The sequence below is a fragment of the Mya arenaria genome, chromosome 7, assembly GCF_026914265.1.
Source record: "Mya arenaria isolate MELC-2E11 chromosome 7, ASM2691426v1".
Taxonomy (NCBI): domain Eukaryota; kingdom Metazoa; phylum Mollusca; class Bivalvia; order Myida; family Myidae; genus Mya; species Mya arenaria.
Genome location: NC_069128.1, coordinates 64,926,807 through 64,946,219, shown reverse-complemented (window position 1 = coordinate 64,946,219; position 19,413 = coordinate 64,926,807). Strand labels below are relative to the sequence as shown.

The 19,413-nt window shown below is 35.3% G+C and overlaps 1 protein-coding gene across 1 annotated transcript; it reads left to right on the top strand.

Annotated features, from left to right (window-relative positions):
- Nucleotides 1-17,261: 17,261 nt before the first annotated feature.
- LOC128241346 (uncharacterized) lies at nucleotides 17,262-17,918 on the top strand. The gene has a single exon (XM_052958274.1). It carries the CDS (start codon nucleotides 17,262-17,264, stop codon nucleotides 17,916-17,918), a length of 657 nt encoding a protein of 218 aa, XP_052814234.1.
- The last annotated feature ends 1,495 nt before the right edge of the window (nucleotides 17,919-19,413 follow it).

Below are 19,413 nucleotides of genomic sequence, written 5' to 3'. Positions count from 1 at the left end.
ACTAGTTTTCGTGTTTTTGTAAAGGGAAGTTACCGATGCGTAGTGCTTTATACTGTATATCGATCGGTTTAGCATGGGTTCAATAAATTCAATCAAAATGGCGGCTTCCGGTATAAATAATGTGGCTCGGAGTTTGGAAATTAAATCTTATTTTTGACAATAAATATGTTTTGAGCATGCTTGAAGTCATTGTTGCACTAAAGGATCATTATCTAAAGAAATTATTACACAATAAAGCATGTGTATCTGAGACTGGTAGCGATTATATTAGATGTTCAGTTGAAGATGGCATTAAAATGGGTTTAAGGGCAATCTGTACAATTTTTCTTACTTATATTGAATTAACGAAAAATATATGTTTCGCTCTTCGCTCGCCTCGGTTTTTATGAAAACTGACATTTTTTTTTCGCTCGCTCGCTCCAATTTGTTTTGGCAAAAATCCGAGGAACTAAACATTAATTTGGTGTGGCCTATGATTCAAATATGCTGATGTTATCTTCTGAGATCATTACTTTCAATGAAGAACATCACTACAATTGGTTGGGCTGCTAGATTGGTAGCAACGTGATGGACAGCTAGTGCCTGTTGAAACACTATTGTTGGTTGGGCATCTATTGCTTACTGGACCACATTATTGGATGGACGTGTTGGTTGAACAATGGTTTGACCGGAAGTGTGGGTTGGACCACCAGTGTTGTTTGGACTGCTTGTTGGACAGAATGTGTGATGAACAACTAGTGTTATTTGAATCACTGTTGGATAGACAGCTATCAGCCGCCACCATGGGCGATGACGATATTAGAAGAAATTCAGTGTCTTAAACAAGCGTTGCCAAAAATCGACAACATCGACAAGACAGTAACTAGGATAAACGCAAAGGTCATAGTTCTTGAACAAAAAGTGTCGGACCTGGATAAGCGGGTAGACATAATAGAAGCGTCATGCCAAACCATGAGCGACATAGTAGAACAAAATAAAACTATTTTTACAGAGGCAAAAACTGAAATAAAAGAAACAAAAAAGAACATTAGCCATATAGAAAATGGTCTTAAATCTATGCAAGAACAAATGGACGACTACGCAAATAAATCGCTTGAAAACGAGGCACGAGCAATGAGGGACAGCTTAATGTTGTATGGGTTTGAAGAGGACCCAGGGTTGGCAAAGAAAGACGAAGGTCTCAACTGCGAGCACTTAGTTAAAGATTTTCTTAATAAATATATGGAAGAAGAAAGGGTCCGGGAGATTGTAGTTGGCAATGCATATAGGGTAGGAAAGGATTCACCACGAAAACCACGGCCAATAGTAGTAAAATTCCATTATTATAGGCAGAGAGAGGACGTTAGAAAAATGGCTTACGAGAAAAGGGACGACATTAAAAAAGCCGGTTACGGAGTGGGGATACAACAGCCCAAGGAAATCCGGGACGCCAGAAAAGCATTGTATCATATACAAAAGGAGGAAGAGCGGAAGGGAAAACGGACATATTTCGTTGGTAAAAAGTTATTCGTAAACGGGGAGGCGTACAACGGACCGGTGCCACGAGCCACTGACGCGCGCGCCGGGGGACAGCATACGAGAGGGAGAGCCCAGACGACTACACACTAGGGGCGTCGTAGGAAAGATATTAACATTATATCATGGAATATAAATGGACTTGGTAGAAAACTTGGTGATACTGACTTTTTGGACATTATTTGTGAATATGATATAGTTATTTTAACAGAGACATGGTTATCAGAAAAGCACACTATAAATCTAGACATAGGAAATTTTTATCATGAGCATTTATTTGGTACTAAATCTAAAAATACAAGAAAAGGTCGTTATAGTGGGTGTATCTCCATTTATTTTAAGGAAAGTTCCCTGATCTAATTGAACAGGGAATCGAAAAATATAGCACTGATGGAATAGTTGCACTAAATGGCGATTTTAAAAGCCGCACTGCGAATGAAATTGACTTCTTAAATTTTGACTATTACATAGACAATGAGGAATTTGAACAAATGTTGACAAAAGTTCTAAATAGAATAAGTAAGGATAAATGTTTGGACAATCACGGCAAAATGTTACTAGACTTATGTAAGGCATCAAACCCTCATATAGTAAATGGTCGATTACATAAGGATAGTTAAGTAGGCGACTTTACTTTCCATAATACTAACGGAAATAGCCTGGTAGACTATTTTATCATAAATTATCGATATTTCTCTCATTTGAGCGATTTTGAAATACTCCTCCCTACATAATTTTCTGACCACTCGGCAATTAAAGTATGTTTACAGGGTATTTGTTTTCAAACGGAAAATAAATCACGTGATCTATCGGATATCCCCAGTATACACATCGCGTGGGAGGACGATAAGCGTGATTCATTCATAAATTTACTACAGTCGCACAGTAACGGATTAGTCTCATTGTGTGACAATATCGACAATACAAACATTGATGACACAGTTAATTCATTTACTGAAATACTGCTAAATTGTGCAAAAAACACTATGGGTAAAAACCGAAATACGGTTAATGATTGTAAAAATACTACTACTACTACTAATAATAATAAGAAGAATATAGCAAACAAAAAGAAATGGTTGAACTCAGAGTGTTACAATGCTAGAAAAGCATTTAAGGAGGCTCGAAATAGATTCGTAAAAAATAAACATAATATCCAGTTACGTCAGGAATACCTTAATGTTAAAAAAACATATAATAGGATTAAACGAAAAGAAAAGAAACTCTTCCTTAAAAATGAGGGTGTTAGAATTGCTAAGCTGGCAAAAACAAAACCAAAACAGTTTTGGAAAAATATCAAACACCAGTACAAGAAAAATATACCCAGCTCTGAAGGTTTATCTATTGATGATTTGTATGATCATTTTAATAACCTTTTTGGTGCTACAAATAATGAACAAGATTTTAATGTGCCCTTTTTGGCGGATGAATCGCTAGATGGGATTATCTCGGAATCGGAACTCAAGAATGCTATATTTTCTCAAAAAAGCGGGAAAAGTCCCGGCAATGATATGTTAATTGCGGAAATTTTTAAGAATTCATTTGAAATTACTTCCCCATATTTGCTCAAATTGTATAACAGAATGTTTAATAGCGCAGAATACCCGCAGTCATGGGGAGAAGGTATAATAACACCAATATTTAAAGGTGGTAACGCTAGTGAATCTAAAAATAAGCATTATATTAAGTAAGGTGTATTCTCAGATATTATTAAATAGGCTGACTAAATGGGCAATTAACAATGAAAAAATAAGCGATTCACAATTTGGTTTCCAGAAAGGAAAATCGACTATTGATTGTATATTCGTGTTATTCTCTATCATTGCTAAAACCCTTAATGGTGGTAAAAAACTTTATTGCATTTTTGTTGATTATGAAAAGGCATATGACAAAACTCATACAAGAACATGTAAGCTCTAAAATAGTACTTTCACTTAAGGCGATGTATTCTGCGGTCAAATGTTGTGTTAGATACAAACAGTCAAGATCAGACTGGTTCGAATCTGGCACTGGCCTGAAACAAGGCGGCCCGAGTTCAAGTTTATTATTTTTATTCTTCGTGAATGACGTCACGTCTTATATTAACAGTAATCAGGAAGGAATATTTACTATAAACGACATAAAGGTATTTCTCCTAATGTTTGCGGATGACGCAGCTTTATTTTCACCTAACCCAAACTCTCTACAATGCATGTTAAATGATCTCCAAGATTATTGTAACACCTGGGGGTTAAAAATTAATGCTAAAAAAACGAAAGCTATGGTTTTTGAAAAGGGCCGTCACACAGCCTACCAATTTTATCTCTACGACGCCGAGATAGAAATGGTTACTTCCTTTAAATATCTTGGGACGCATTTATATAAGAACAATAACTGGAACAGACCACAAAAGCGATTAGCACAGCACGCCTCATATTATATGCATAATTTGTTTATTGTATTCAGCCAACTGCACCTACCTATAAAAGAAAAAAATAAATTATTTGATAGTCTAGTGACACCAGTTCTTAACTATTCGGCAGAAGTATGAGGTTTTCACGATGCCATGATACATACTAAATTTTGCAGAAAATTATTATGTGTTAAACGATCAACAAACTTATAATGTTTGTATGGTGAATAAGGAAGGGTCCCAATGAAAATTAATAGAACGATTATAATGATCAGATACTGGATAAAAATTCTTAACTCCCCGAATAATAGCCTGATCAAAATAGTATATAATATGCTACGTGATGACATTAGCAATGATACTACGTATAACGGTAATAATTGGGCTTATCATATACAAATCTTATTGAATCGCCTTGAGATGGCTAACATTTGGCTTAATCAAGATACGTTATCTATTGATATAATACCTATAAGGATAAGAATAATCGACAATTATAAACAGACATGGTATGGACAAATAAACAACCTACCTAAACTTTGCTCATATTCATTAATTAAACACGAGTTTGATCAGGAAACGTACCTTAGTGATATCACTGAAAATAAATTTAGAATTGTTTTAACCAAACTAAGAACTTCATCTCACGATCTACAAATAGAAATAGGCAGATATACTAATACTCGTCGGCACGAAAGATTATGTAATAATTGTAACATTTGAGAATTATTGAGGATGAATACCATTTCCTTCTAGTTTGCCCTAAACACAGAGAACTGCGAAAAAAGTATTTAAGCAATTTTACTGCAGATGGCCAACATTAACAAAATTCGAAAATCTTATGACAACTAAATCGCCAAAATTACTTCTAAAGTTATCAAAGTTTGTTTATTTTTCATTTTGCAACAGAGGTGGAAATTAAATGTTCACTCTTCTTCTGTGTAAAAGTTTGTGTTCTTGTGTACTTGTACCACTGTATTTCATTGTATGTTATTTTTTGTATGGCTATGATGTTGCCACAACATTAATGCTAATAAAACTTATGTTATGTTATGTTATGTTATGTTATGTTATGTTTATCAGACAACTATAATCAGTTGATTTACAAGTTTTGGTTGAACAACTTTTAATCGTTTTACCACAAGTGTTGGTTGGATTGTATTTAATTTATGGATGGATATCTAGTTGAGCATGATTAGACCGCAATGAAGTGATGATTGAACCGCTATTGTAGGTTGTCAGGTCTTATTGGTTGGATTCCCATAGCTAGTACTTGTTGGATCTCTTTTGTTTGTTCGACTGTTGGTCTTTTAATGTTATTATTGATATTCATACATTCACGATTAAATGACTCAACCTACTTTTTAGTGTATTATTGTGTCTAAGTATACAATGATATATAATGTATTCATATGTGTTGTTTGAAACAGTTTGCACACTGTGAAATGTTATGTAAAATCTCCTGCCAACTGACCTTTAGGGACCTGCACCTTTAAAACTGCAACCTCACAGATTAACTGATTTTGGTATTATTGCCTTCAATTCAGTCAATCATATAAGATGATTCACAATAGAACAGATCTCAGTTGTTTGAAACAGTGTCAAAAGACTCCATTTTCTTAAAGTATTAGTAACGCTTCGAACTATAAATATCAATTTTCAAACAAAGATATGTAAAAATGTGCAGCTTTAAACTTAAGCTCTGAATTTACAAAGATGAACAATCTTGGTTATGAAAATTTAAATACATAGCACCAAGTGTATTGAATCATTTAAGTCTTGAAATATTATGTATGGTCTTGCTGGACATGAGCCTTTTGTTTCTGGAAATTTGCATGTGTACCATGTTTCATTTAAATATCAATGCTGTTTGAATTTGGGCCAAGAAAATATTCGGCCTACAGTACGCTAACGACACCTGGCTATTTGACTATAGCAATACTAAATTAAAATGATAGGGAAAAGCTCGAACCAAGGGCTGCTGCCGATATACTAGCAAGGCGCTTCTACAAACTAACTCAACCGGGTGGTTAGTTATTGCCCACAAACGTTAACTCGATTTTATGTCTTTTTAATATTAACCATAGGAGTTAAACAGTCATTGGAATAAAAAGATCATAGACAATCATATCAATAACAACGGTATTTTTTTACAATTTAATAATAACATTAAACATTATATAATTCAATAACAATAAATTGTCCTTGGTATGCAATAATCCCTTTCATTTGCCAAGGGTTAAATAACCCATCTTGCTTCTTTTTGAAAAATCTTGTTCGAATGTTATCGGCTATGAAGTGTTGTTTCACATCCTGTGTCATAATTTTAAGTTCTAAACGTCTACTTTTTGTACCAAACATTTAAATCTATGTCACTTGTGTGCATTTCTTTAGTCCTTGCAGTCAAGGAAAGTTTGCATTCATATTGACACACTTCATTTATTTTATCTCTGTTCTTGAACCGATTCCGTCTCTTGTGTTTTGCACAAAAATATCTTGTAAAACCACTGATATAGCAGGTGCTATCCGATCAATGGTATCACCTGCCTACTCCTGTTGAGCATCAACTTGACAGACACAAACATCCAGAATGGACATCTCTGAAATTAAATAAATAGTTGTATCATCTTCCAAGTTAGCCAGAAAAATAAAAATATAAAAGACTTAAAAGAGGCTGTTAAAGCTGCACTTTCACAGATTTACTGTTTTGACAACTTGTTTTTATTTGTTGTCTTGGAATGAGGCAATTTCTGTGTAAATATTTGCAAAACAGTAATATAAGCCTGCTAGCAAAATAATCAGATCACAGATTTTCATATCTCCATTTGAAAATTATTATTTTATGGCTAATTTTAAAAGCGTCACTAAGAAAAATGCATTAAAAATATTTTTCTCCTTAAATATGAAAATTCTGCGATCCGATGTTTTGTCAGCAGTCTTATATCACTGGTTTTCTTGCATGTTTGCATAATTTGGCTCGTTCGAAGACAAAAAATAAAACCGTTGTCAAAATGTTTAATCTGTGAAAGTGCAGCTTTAATATCAGTCAGATATTTAAATAGCTACAATTTACTAGTACATTATTTATAAGCTGCTATTCTATGACCTGCATATTTGTTTACATACAGCCCAGAAGTCAGTTTTTGAATGTCTGTCTTAAACACATTATGCTTTAAGCTTCATTTACTTGACTGCTTTCAAGTTGCACACTAGAGTATGCTTGATCCTTATGTTGCTCAATACCATCAGACGATCATAATTAGTGCTTATTTCTCTCAAAGATGTTATTTGAAACGCCACAAGCACACTCACAAAGAGGTAAAGGAACACAAATATGAGACATGCGGTGCTATTATTAGACGGATATAATTACCTTACAATGGCACGTGGCGATACATACTAGTCAAAAGTGTTAGGTCTAATGGTGCTACATTTAATTGTCTTAGTATATTGACGAATTACATGCGAATACACACAAGAGAGATGGCTTTCAATGGTGAAACATTGGATGCTGCTTTCAGTGATAAATTTATTTGAGAGATAACTGAAAAAGCACACAGAAAAGCCATACAGATTTTGAATGTGTGGAAAACCTTTTACTCAAAGTAGTCAAGTCATATCGTGACGAAATTTCAAAGAGTTGATCACTTAGGGTTAAAATTATGAAACTTTGTCTCATGATATATACTTCTGGACTCATCTCAATTTCGTCCAAGATGGCAGACAAAATCCATGATGGCCGCCATGACCAACCACTTTATAAATAAGAACTGCCACTTTGCATATATTCTTGTTTGACCTGAATACATTATTAATCTCAGTTGTATTTACTTTTTTGACCAACTAAAAATACCTATAAATTTCAAAAAAAGCGTATGACTTGAAGAGACACATGCGAGTACACATTGAAGAGAAGCAATGATATAAAAGGAATGTTTCTGTTAGAGAAAGGAGAAGACTGGTTTTATCCTGTAACTCACATGTGTTAAACATGGTTTATATAGGTTTTTTGTTGAAGTTTTCTTCTCTTTTTTTCAAATCAAATAAAAATAGTGTTCCATTCCGTTCTGCAAAAATATAACGGATTGAAACTTGAATGGTAATTTATGAAACCGTTTTAATAGTAGCTAAATGATATTTGTTTTAGAAAAAAACGAATAATACCTAGTTTACATTAATTCCAATATTTACCGAAACTATTGATAAATGCTGTATTTTCACATTTATGCATTTCCGGACATGATTATTATGCACACCATTTGCTTGTTTGTAACGCCAATGATATCGCTAATAAGTCACTACGCTCAATTCATTCTCAATTTGGAGTCTTTACGAATAAGAATTGGTTATTATAGAGAAAGAAGTTGTAAAAGAATGCCATAAAAAATGTACTCATAGTTTAATATACTGTACACCCTGTACTTTGGAACAGTGCACTTCTGTCTAATCTCTAAGACAGTAGACGTGGCCCAAATAAGTTTCAGAAAGATCTTTCCATAGGAAAAGTTGATAGGATGTGGACCATAAAGTGTTTTGGACAGAAGGCAAGCCTCGAGAAATTCCATACCACCTTTTGTGAACATTCTCATTCCTCTGAGGTTTTATAATGTACAATTTATTTGGTACGCATGGTATCAGCGCTTTGGATTAATACAGGAATGTCTGTAAAAGGCAAATTAAATCAATCTTAATAACTTCCTTGGCTTTACAAATCACATGCCTTGGTTGAAAATATATTACATTTCCAACAGAAAATATCATCTTTCTCATGCTTTGCGGTGAACGATTGAGTTTAATCAGTAAAATAGCAAAAGTAAATACATATGTAGACAGGTCACCTTCACCCTAGAATTCCGTTTTGTTTTGTCATTTGTTTAGTCCATTTTTACTTTATGTACTTAAAATGTTCTGTATGGAGTGATGTCTTTAACAGGTTTTATATATTTACTCAACAATTTTATTGGTCGATATGTATATGTTCGCCACACCACACTAACTTTCTATTTTCCTCAAGCCATTCATTACCTGAACGTCAAAATGCAAAATTTGACGTCATTTTTATTATCAATATATAGGGGATATTATGATAGGACGCCTTTCTGGTGACCTGTATCACGTCGAGTTCGGTGTGTAAACACGTATCCGTAGAGACCGCAGGTATATTTGTAATACTCCATGTAACTCTCCATCGAGCAATTTCCGACTTGAATGTCTCGTATGTTTGAGGGAGGTCGGGGGCAAAGGCGGCATATATTGTCGGCACCGAGTTTCCATTTCCTGAATGGTCCAGGATAACATTTTACAAAGTGACCCTGTAGTAATCGGACACCTTTTAGACATCAGGGCTAACTCTGATCTGCTGTCGACCAGCTTCTCTCGGCATTGATGGTTGATTATCAGCGCTAACATCTACGGTCTTGTCGTAAAGCGCATCCCATACATACTTATCACCCCGTTCATCATTGCACAGCTTAATAACGACACGTATTTCACTCACAGCATGCAGCAAGTCGTTGTCCTGCTTTTGTAGATTTGTCGGGGAACGGTTCTACTCAAAAAGTGTTCCGCCACAAGGAGCTCAATTCTTAATATGCAACGCAATATTACGGCCAGATATTGCCCTACCTTTTCGACTTTCTGCCTTTAATGTCTTCAGTGCGTGAACCACTACAGGGAACGCATTCTTGAAAGTTTAAAGAGCGTCTGTCCGACTGGACCAACGTGTTTTACACAGAGTTCGGAGCTTAGTGCGCTGTTCATTTCCTCTTGGGTAGCAACATCGTGTGACCGTTCGTTCTGTAATCCATTTAGCAGAATAATCAAAAAGGGAGTCTTTGTCCTGTACAGACGACATCAGGGTTCTGACACAAGGAATGTTTGAACTATGTACCAAAGACAGGTTCAAACAATGCAATTTACAATGCACGTAATTTGCATGTAATGAACGTTCACTGATAAGAGCTTGAAGTCCCGGAAATTTCGCAGACATGTTTGACGCACCGTTATAGCACTGAGCTCTGATCGAGATTTGCTTCTTGCAACTCCACAATGTTTGCGCAGAGTGTGACCCCTTGATCGATTCGCACACGACTAATGAAAGAAATTCCTCTCGGACTACGCAACTATTATGGACGAAACGCACGCAAAAGACAATTGTTCTTTTGTCGATTTGTCTGTTGCTTCATTAACAATGATGGTATAAATATTGGCACGACCAACAGTCTTCCAACAGTTGTTTCTTCACCTGACTTGCGCAAATGCCAATTAATTATTTTTGGATACACTGTTATAGTGTGAGTTGTCTAGATGATTGATTTGCTTGAATTTGGACATTTTGTGCTAAGGTCTTCATTATGGCCAAGAAATTATTGTTATATATTCGGTGTGTCCTCGTAACGGTATATTTTGTTTTGCACAAAGCACATTTTTTTTTAATAATTCTGGACAATATGTATCAATTTTTGTTTACCGATTCTTTGGATATGGTTTTGTTTATCGAATCATATTTTCTGTGCAAGATATCCATATAGCTTTCGGCACGAATAGATGCATCACGATTGGACTTTTCAACTGAATGCCGTTTAATTAGCATGAATATATGTTTCCAATCACATGTGCCGGCCGTAAAGGTTTTCTCTCGCCCGTCTCTACCTCCGAACAAACAGTAGTTCACACAAAAGACAGAATCCTTTGTCATGGAGTACCTCAACCATGGTGTTTCCATTAACCATTTTTTGCTGAGTTTTCGCAGCTTACTACTTGTTCCAAATGTAATGGGAAAAACTACAAAAATAAATAATTGTATTTAAAATTGTTACAAGACAAAGAATCGAATCCGATATGCGAGAATATCACTGATACTCAACGCTATTATCTCAATACAACATTTAATATCAAAAGCAGGATGAAAGCGTGTTTTAAAGTCGCAAATGACAGACTTCTTCGCGTGTAATATAGGCACAAAACAGGGGTGTTTGAACTCGCCGATAATTTTTGCATTGTTTATGAACGATTTAGTTCATTTTTTACGAACAAATACTAACAATGGCATCTTTATCTGTGATAAAGTTGATAAAATGTATGCTTTTATGTACGCTGACGACGTCTCAAGCTTCGCAGAAACGGCTGTAAATTTGCAACGCATTATCAATAATATAGCGGACTTCAGCGATAAGGTTGGCATGAAGGTTAATACAAAAAATCACAAGTTATGGTTTTTTGAAATGGCAGACCACTGCGATATTAAGAGCGGTGGACATATAAAGGGGCGCAACTAGAAGTGGTACCATATTACAAATATCTTGGCGTTTTTTTCACACCCAAACTATCTTGGACAATGACGAAAGAAACATTGGCTAAGCAGGCTCAAAAGGCAGTTTATAGCATATTCAACTACTGTAAACACTTCGGTTTCTTTGGACCAGATGAAGCATTTAAACTATTCGACGCGATGGTTGTACCTATTTTATGCTATTCGTCAGAAGTATGGGGTTATGAACTGTCAGACTGTACGGAAAGAATACATATTAACTTTTGCAAATATGTGTGTGGATTAAACAAAAATGTAGCAAACTTCTTTGCTTTAAGTGAATGTGGGCGATTGCCAATATCGGTGACCTATAAGACACGTTGTGTTACGTATTGGCTTCGACTTACGGATATGCCAGAACATCGGTATCCCAAACAGTTTTATAACTTGCTCAGAAACCATGACAATTCTAGTAGATCCAACGGGGCCACAAATGTAAAACGCATGTTATATAAGTATGGATTTGGACTTGCTTGGCTAGCAGATGGTGTTGGAGACTCAGTGATATTTCTAGCACAGTTTAAGAACAGGCTAAAGGATTGTGCATTTCAAGACATACATTCGAAAATAAACAGTTCACCCAAAGCATTGCATTACAAGGAATTTAAGACTATGCTTGACACTGAAAGATATTTAACATTGGAGTTGCCTTTCTTACTGAAAAGATCACTGTCAAACTTTAGATGTTCAGGGCATAACTTGATGATTGAAAGTAGCAGACATTTAAATGTTGACAGAGAATTTCGATTTCGTGCATTTTGTTTAACACGTAACGTTTATATCATTGAAGATGATTTTCATATATCCACTGTATGAATCGATAAGGCTAGAATGCTTTGAAACTGTATGGTTTGATAGAAATCGAACTCTTGCATTATTAACTGTATGATGTCTGATGTTAGAGAGAGACAAATATTTTCATTAACAAAGTTTCTACATAAAGCAAACATGTTGAGGCAATCTTTTATTGAGGGTAATAGACGTGGCTAGTCTTGTCTGTACCTCTTGTATTTTAAACATTATTTAATATAATTATGTTACAACGAAATGGAAATTGAATATGTTAAGACAATATATATTTAAAAGCAATAACATCTCTATATATGCATGTTGTATATTGAAGTTTGTAAAGATAAGTATACATATCATTGACAATATGTTGTTGATTAATCGCTTCTGATCTATATTTAAAATGCATATATATATATGGAACCTGTGTATTTTGGGCCGGTGGCCTTAAATTGCAAATAAACCCGTATTGTATTGTATTGTATTGTATTGTATTGTATAGTATTGTATTGTATTTAAATGAATTATATAATTTAATCCAATAAATTAAACACTGTCATTTGGAAACAATACGATTGCAAAAAATAACTGGTTTACATAGTAAATATATCTTTAATAATTGGTTTACATTTTAGTTTCTGACTGACAGGCCAAATCCACTATAACAATATACTGGGCTGTGAGTTATTGTACCTAGCACACAATTCAATATAATTTATTAAGACTTGTTAGTAAAGAAAAAGACTGACCGTGTTGGAAATGGGAACTGAAGACATGATGACCAGGTTTCATTTAATAACTTTGGTGTCTTCGTCTACAGAGGATAAGGTACGACATCCGATATCCGGATACTTAATGGGAACGTTTTCGGCCATGATGGCCTCTGCCAGGCTCTTGTTCTGTTAACATTTCAAAGAAAAAGCGCCCACCTAGCACAATCGGAACTCATCGGCTAGTATCAAGATATGGCCTCGGATATAATACGGGTCGTAAGAAAATAGTCCATCATGGCCGACCAAGGAGATGTTCAAACAACCAAGAGATATGTTAGTCCAAAGACAGAATGAGGAGCGAACTTTTACCACTTATTTGTGTGTAAGTGTTTTTTTTATACTTATTGTATTTTAATAAAATATAAAAATAGTTTTAAAAGAGCCCTAATGAGAAACTAATTGGAAATGTCATTAATTCTAAGTGGGTGGGGTAAAGTATCCTTTCATTTGACAGATTCTAATACAGTAAATAACAATTTTGAAGCTCCAGTGATCAATGGCAAAAATTAAGAAAGCAAATACTCTATTTGATTTTTTTTAATAACAAATAAGTCTGAATCTGACTTTACTTAGATCGATAATAGGTTAGACTTTCTTTCTCAGTGTATTTATCTCATACATTTCATATCATTAACTTTATTTTTTTATAATTAAAATTTACATTCTTTTAACCAAGGATGTATGGTTTATATGTCCGTTAGTGTTGGTATCGAACAATTTAATGTAATGGCACAATTGAATGCCTCGGCCCTGTTCACTAATATAGTTCTCTAAATAAATTAGATCTTCATTCTATTGGTGTAACAAAATGAGTTTGAACGCATAAACCAGCACACATTTCTTTCAAGACTAAATTCTACAATCGGAACTCCTCGGCTAATATCAAGATATGGCCTCGGATATAATACAGGTCGTAAGAAAATAGTCCATCATGGCCGACCAAGAAGATGTTCAAACAACCAAGAGATATGTTAGTCCAAAGACAGAATGAGGAGCGAACTTTTACCACTTATTTGTGTGTAAGTGTTATTTTTATACTTATTGTATTTTAATAAAATATAAAAATAGTTTTAAAAGAGCCCTAATGAGAAACTAATTGGAAATGTCATTAATTCTTAGTGGGTGGGGTAAAGTCTTCTTTCATTTGACAGATTCTAATATAGTAAATAACAATTTTGAAGCTCCAGTGATCAGTGGCAAAAATTAAGAAAGCAAATACTCTATTTGATTTTTTTAATAACAAATAAGTCTGAATCAGACTTTATTTAGATCGATAATAGGTTAGACTTTCTTTCTCAGTGTATTTATCTCATACATTTCATATCATTAACTTTAATTTTTTATAATTAAAATTTACATTCTTTTAACCAAGGATGTATGGTTTATATGTCCGTGAGTGTTGGTAGCAAACAACTTAATGTAATGGCACAATTGAATGCCTCGGCCTGCTCACTAATATAGTTCTCTAAATAAATTAGATCTTCATTCTATTGGTTTAACAAAATGAGTTTGAACGCATAAACCAGCACACATTTCTTTCAAGACTAAATTCTATGATAATCCACCAGTGGTGGTGATGCAGAAACATTAAAAAATGCTGACATTTTTACTGTGCCAATGAAATGCAGACATTTAAATTTCAATTTTATTGTCATTTTCAGAGAAGAGTATGGTACCAGGGGTGCAGCTGACTCTGATTCCCGGCTTGTTCTAATGAAAAAAGGCAGATGAGGTAATGGTTGTGCTATTTTCGAAATTCGGACAATAATTTAACAGTTAAGTACATTTATCCTATTGGTTTAAGTCCAAAAGTACCTGCATGTTTGTACAATTAACCAACAAGGATTGACAGTATTAAAATATCAACATTGCAGATGAATTTAAGCATGATAACAATTTCATTTCATATTTTTTAATTAACCAGCAGTCCAGAGCTAAAAGCTGCTCTCACACAGATTGACAGTTCTTCTTGGTCATTTTTCAAAAGCCAAAAGGAGTAATTAAATTAAAATTACACATATAATTAATTATATGGCTTAAAGCAATAGCAAAAAATATTTTCCAAACAATTGAAATCTGTTCTATTAAAATATCAACATTGTAGATGAATTTAAACATGATAACAGTTTCATTTCAGGTGGCCCTGCAGTGCTGGGTGAATGCGGTGGTTTTATCTTCGCTTAAAATATAGAGGGGAATGGACCTTACCTAGAGTCCCTGGGGTGTGGGGGCATTTGGCAGGGATTTTGCCATTGGATCATCCGCGCAGGGTGGGGATTTTAGCCGGGGTTGGCTGTACTGAAAGTCCCCACTATTCCCCAGACCTGGGGGGGGCGTGGTTACAATTGTCTGGTGCATATCCACATGAACGTTGTACTGGTACTCTAACAATTGAGTTTACTGCGTGGATAGTCACCGCCCCACCCCAACCCCACAGAACTGTTTAAAAAAAAATCTGCAGCCCAAACCCAACAATGCTGAAGTAAAGGCATGCATAGATTTCAGCTGGTAAAGCTGACTGGGTGCCAAGCTCACACCCATCCTACCACAACCCACAAGACTCTGCACAAGGCAATCAATGATTTTACAGAATAGTAATGTTGTTTTAATGGCAAGGCATGGTGTGAAAAATAACACGGCAAAGTATGACTTAAAACTTACATTTCATAGGGGATTCCTATAACTGTTGAGGAAATGTTGACATTTAGTCCATGCATGCATTTAATCCGATGTAATGATTCATGCATGCCATGAACCGTATGATCAGTTCAATGACAACTGTCAAGTACATTTTCTGTGTGCTCACGATTTTTCTAGAGGAAATAGAGTGCTTCAACTATAAGGAAACATCTAAATATTCATAAAACGAACATTCTTTGAGGTGACAATAAATATTGTTTCTTAAACAAGCACATTTAATTTAACACAATCCATTTCCTTGTTGTTACAATGGGCCTTCTTTACGCGGATTGAAAACGGTGTTAATCGCCGGCAGCCGCATCGCACTTTCGTATATCCTTACTACTATTTACGAGGTCTATCTCGAAGCTTGCCGGAGATGGCCGAGTTGTTACGATTGCACCTAGCAGTGTTTGAAAAGTTTAGAAGACGGAACTTTACAATGCGCGACCGGTCCCATCTTAACAATATGTGGGCTACAGTAGTTCGAACTCTTCCTTGGGGTCTATAGACTATAAATCATTTCATACGTGTAGATTCCGACAAATAAAGCAGAGTCTCGGCAAATTTTGTTTCTGGTGTTCCATTTACCCCTACCCCCATACCACTCCGATTTTTATTGCATTTTTGGCATTTTATTTTTTCGACTCTGGGAGAATGAGTAGGCCGCGGCCTACACGGCCTTTAGGAAGCAATCCCCTGGTCACTGCAGACAATCTAGATTTTTTCCCGGGGGAGGAACGCCGGACCCCCGACGATATCATTTTGCGTACACATCACAAAACCCTGAATTTAACGCCTTCTCGATCACGCCCGATAGCTACTGTACAAACTTTAAAACATTGACTGGATGAGACCGGGACCGGGAAATAGTACCGATGTAAAATAGAATGCTTCAGAATTCTAACTTTAAGTGACACTCGTATTCGTAATCGATACTTGTAAACACAATTATAACAAACATAAATTTTGAGTTATAAAACTTTTTACTAAATAATGCATTTATGCAAAATATAAATAACTGATAACAATATTGTAACCGTGTATTCAAAAGCTGATTACGTAAAAATAAATGACTGGTGAATGCTAAAAATAATACAGTGATCAACTATCGTCACATGAGGTAGATTATTTTTCATCTCTTTCAAATTCAACACGGTATCCTATATCAGATATTTATTCATCATGTTTGGCAAGTTAAAAAACAACAACATTAATTGTGGTATAGATCATTTTGGAGTAATAGTGCATCTTTAACTATTGATTTTGTTGCACTGCCACGACCAGTTGTCTAATGTATTTCTGTCAACTGATTTGTGTTAGTTGTATTTGAATATTGTTCTTAAGTAATTTTATGTTTCACCTAAAATGTCAAAGTAATAACTGCTATCACTATCTCTGTTATAACTGAGGGTGACTGTTGTTTCAAGGTCATTCATGTCGGAAAATAGCTCATTGAGCTAATATTTCTTGTCAAAATGTACCCGACTTTAGATAACGATTCATGTTTCTTGTAAGATATATTTTATTTGTAAAGTAGCCTCCGAATATTTCAGTAGGTAATTAATTATTATACTTAATGAATTTCTCAAGGATCTCTTCATAACAGGTTTATGACAATACACAATAATGTCATATCATAAAAGGTGTCAATGCATTATACAACGCGTGTCATGGACTATTTGGCCCTGTCATGGACTATTTGAGGCGAATCGACAACAAATTAAATACTGTAAACAAACGTTTAGATGCCCTGGATACCCTTGAAAAAAAGGTCAGTAATTTTGAAATCGAGATGAAAAAAATGTGGACTTATGTGCATGACCAAAATAAAAGGGTGGACTCTAAAGTTATTGCCGTTGAGGACCGTGTAAACGCGCTGGAATATAACCTAGCAACAACACAAAGTGAACTTGATCAAGTTCGTAATGATGAGATAAAAACCAGAGACGAACTCATTTATGTAAAATCGCAATCGATGCGTAACAACTTGGTGTTTGGCAACATTCCGGAAGTACGGGCTGAATATTGGGCCGAGAGTGAAACCAAACTGCGCGATTTCATAGTAAACAAACTGAAAATTGCACAGAACATTGTTGATGATATACAATTTGAGCGCGTGCACAGAATGGGCGATTTCTACCCGGACAGCAGGTACCCCCGGAAGTTGGTGGTCAAGTTCTTCAGCTTTAAGGACCGCGAGATCGTGCGACGTCAACGCGAAAATCTGCATGACACTGAATATTTCTTGCATGAGCAATTCCCCCCTGAGATTTCCGCTCGTCGTCGTGCGCACATGCCAGCACTGAAGGCCGCCAAACGCCAGGGTAAACGTACATGGCTTTCCTACGATAGACTTTATATTGATGGCAAGCCAGTTTACACCGACCAGCAGCGTGGTGGGTCAGAGGTCGCCGGCACCGGAAGTAGGACTGGTAACGCTAGAACTACTGCAACTTAGACGACGGCCCACGAGACGGACGGACGGAGGGCCTCCCCGGCAACGGACGGTGCGACAGGCGGGTTGGCGTAGCGGCATGAAGAGGCTGGGCTATGCATTATTTCATGGAACGTTAATGGTCTTAGCAACAAATTGTGCGTCCAAGATTTTGTTGATATGATTTGCAAAAATGATATAATTTTCTTATATGAAACTTGGGGTAATAGGCAATCAAAATTTGATATTAATGGGTATAAATGCTACAATTTATTCCGTAAATTTCAGAACCGTCGGGCAAAAAGGAATAGTGGGGGTGCTGTTGTCTATATTCGAAATAACATTTATAAAGGTTATATGGTTAAAATTAAAGAGACAGTATTTTGGCCTCGATAATGACATTTATTTAGCGTGAGTGTATATTTGGGTTGAAAATTTGCCAGCTTATAATTTAATTAATGAAGATTGATATGACATAATACATAATGATGTGCATTACCTTCAAAGTAAAGGACATGTACTGTTATATGTGACTGGAATTCGAGGGTCGGAAATGGGAGTAAAAAGGATTATATCGAATGTGACAGAATTGTTGATAATTTAGACTGTGATGAATACTGTCCGGATTTACCTATTTTTCGTTATTCAAAAGATCATGTTTGCAACAATTTCGGAATAAAATTGCTTGATCTTTGTAAGTCGACATCATTACGTATTGCAAATGGTAGGTTGGGTAATGACTATGGATTAGGGGATTATTTGTGCACAAATGGTTCGAGTGTAATTGACTATCTTTTGATAGGTGACCAGTATTTTGACATCGCACGCAATTTTACTGTTTGTCAATTCAATGAATGGTCTGACCATGCACCTATAATGTTTTGTATACCCACACAAATGTATAATCATGTTGTTAATACTGAATATAGACAAGATTTGTGTGTTAATAAAATGGCATACAAACGTTTGATTAGAATCAAACGCCGTCGATATGAACTAAATAAAATGAGAAGTATTGAACGTCTTCGGCATCAAAAGCCAAAAGACTTTTGGAACCATTTTAGCAAAAAGAAGTCTGTTAATAATGATATTTCTGTTGAACAATTTTATGAATATTTTTCTAATTTGAATGATAATATGCGTAACGCAGATAATGTAAATGTTGAAGATTTTTGTAATAACCATAACTTTGATGACGATGATTGTTGTTTTGAAGAATTAGATTTTCCAATCACTGTACGGGAAATTGAAACTATCGTAACACAATTAAAGAAAATTAAAGCCTTTGCAAGTGACAAGCTGATTAATGAATATTTTATTGCATCGTGTGATATTTTGGCTTCCCATTTAGTTGATATTTTTAACGGTATTTTGAATACCGGTTATTTTCCCGATCAATGGATGGAAGGTATAATTATACCACTTTTTAAGAAAAATGACCCCAGTGATGTGAATAATAATCGGGGTATTACTCTTGTAAGTTGCTTTTCAAAGATTTTTACTGGTATTATAAATAAAC

Bases quoted from the DNA above. Each gene is read 5' to 3' on its own strand.
- LOC128241346 (XM_052958274.1), top strand. From the start codon at position 17,262: ATGTGGACTTATGTGCATGACCAAAATAAAAGGGTGGACTCTAAAGTT.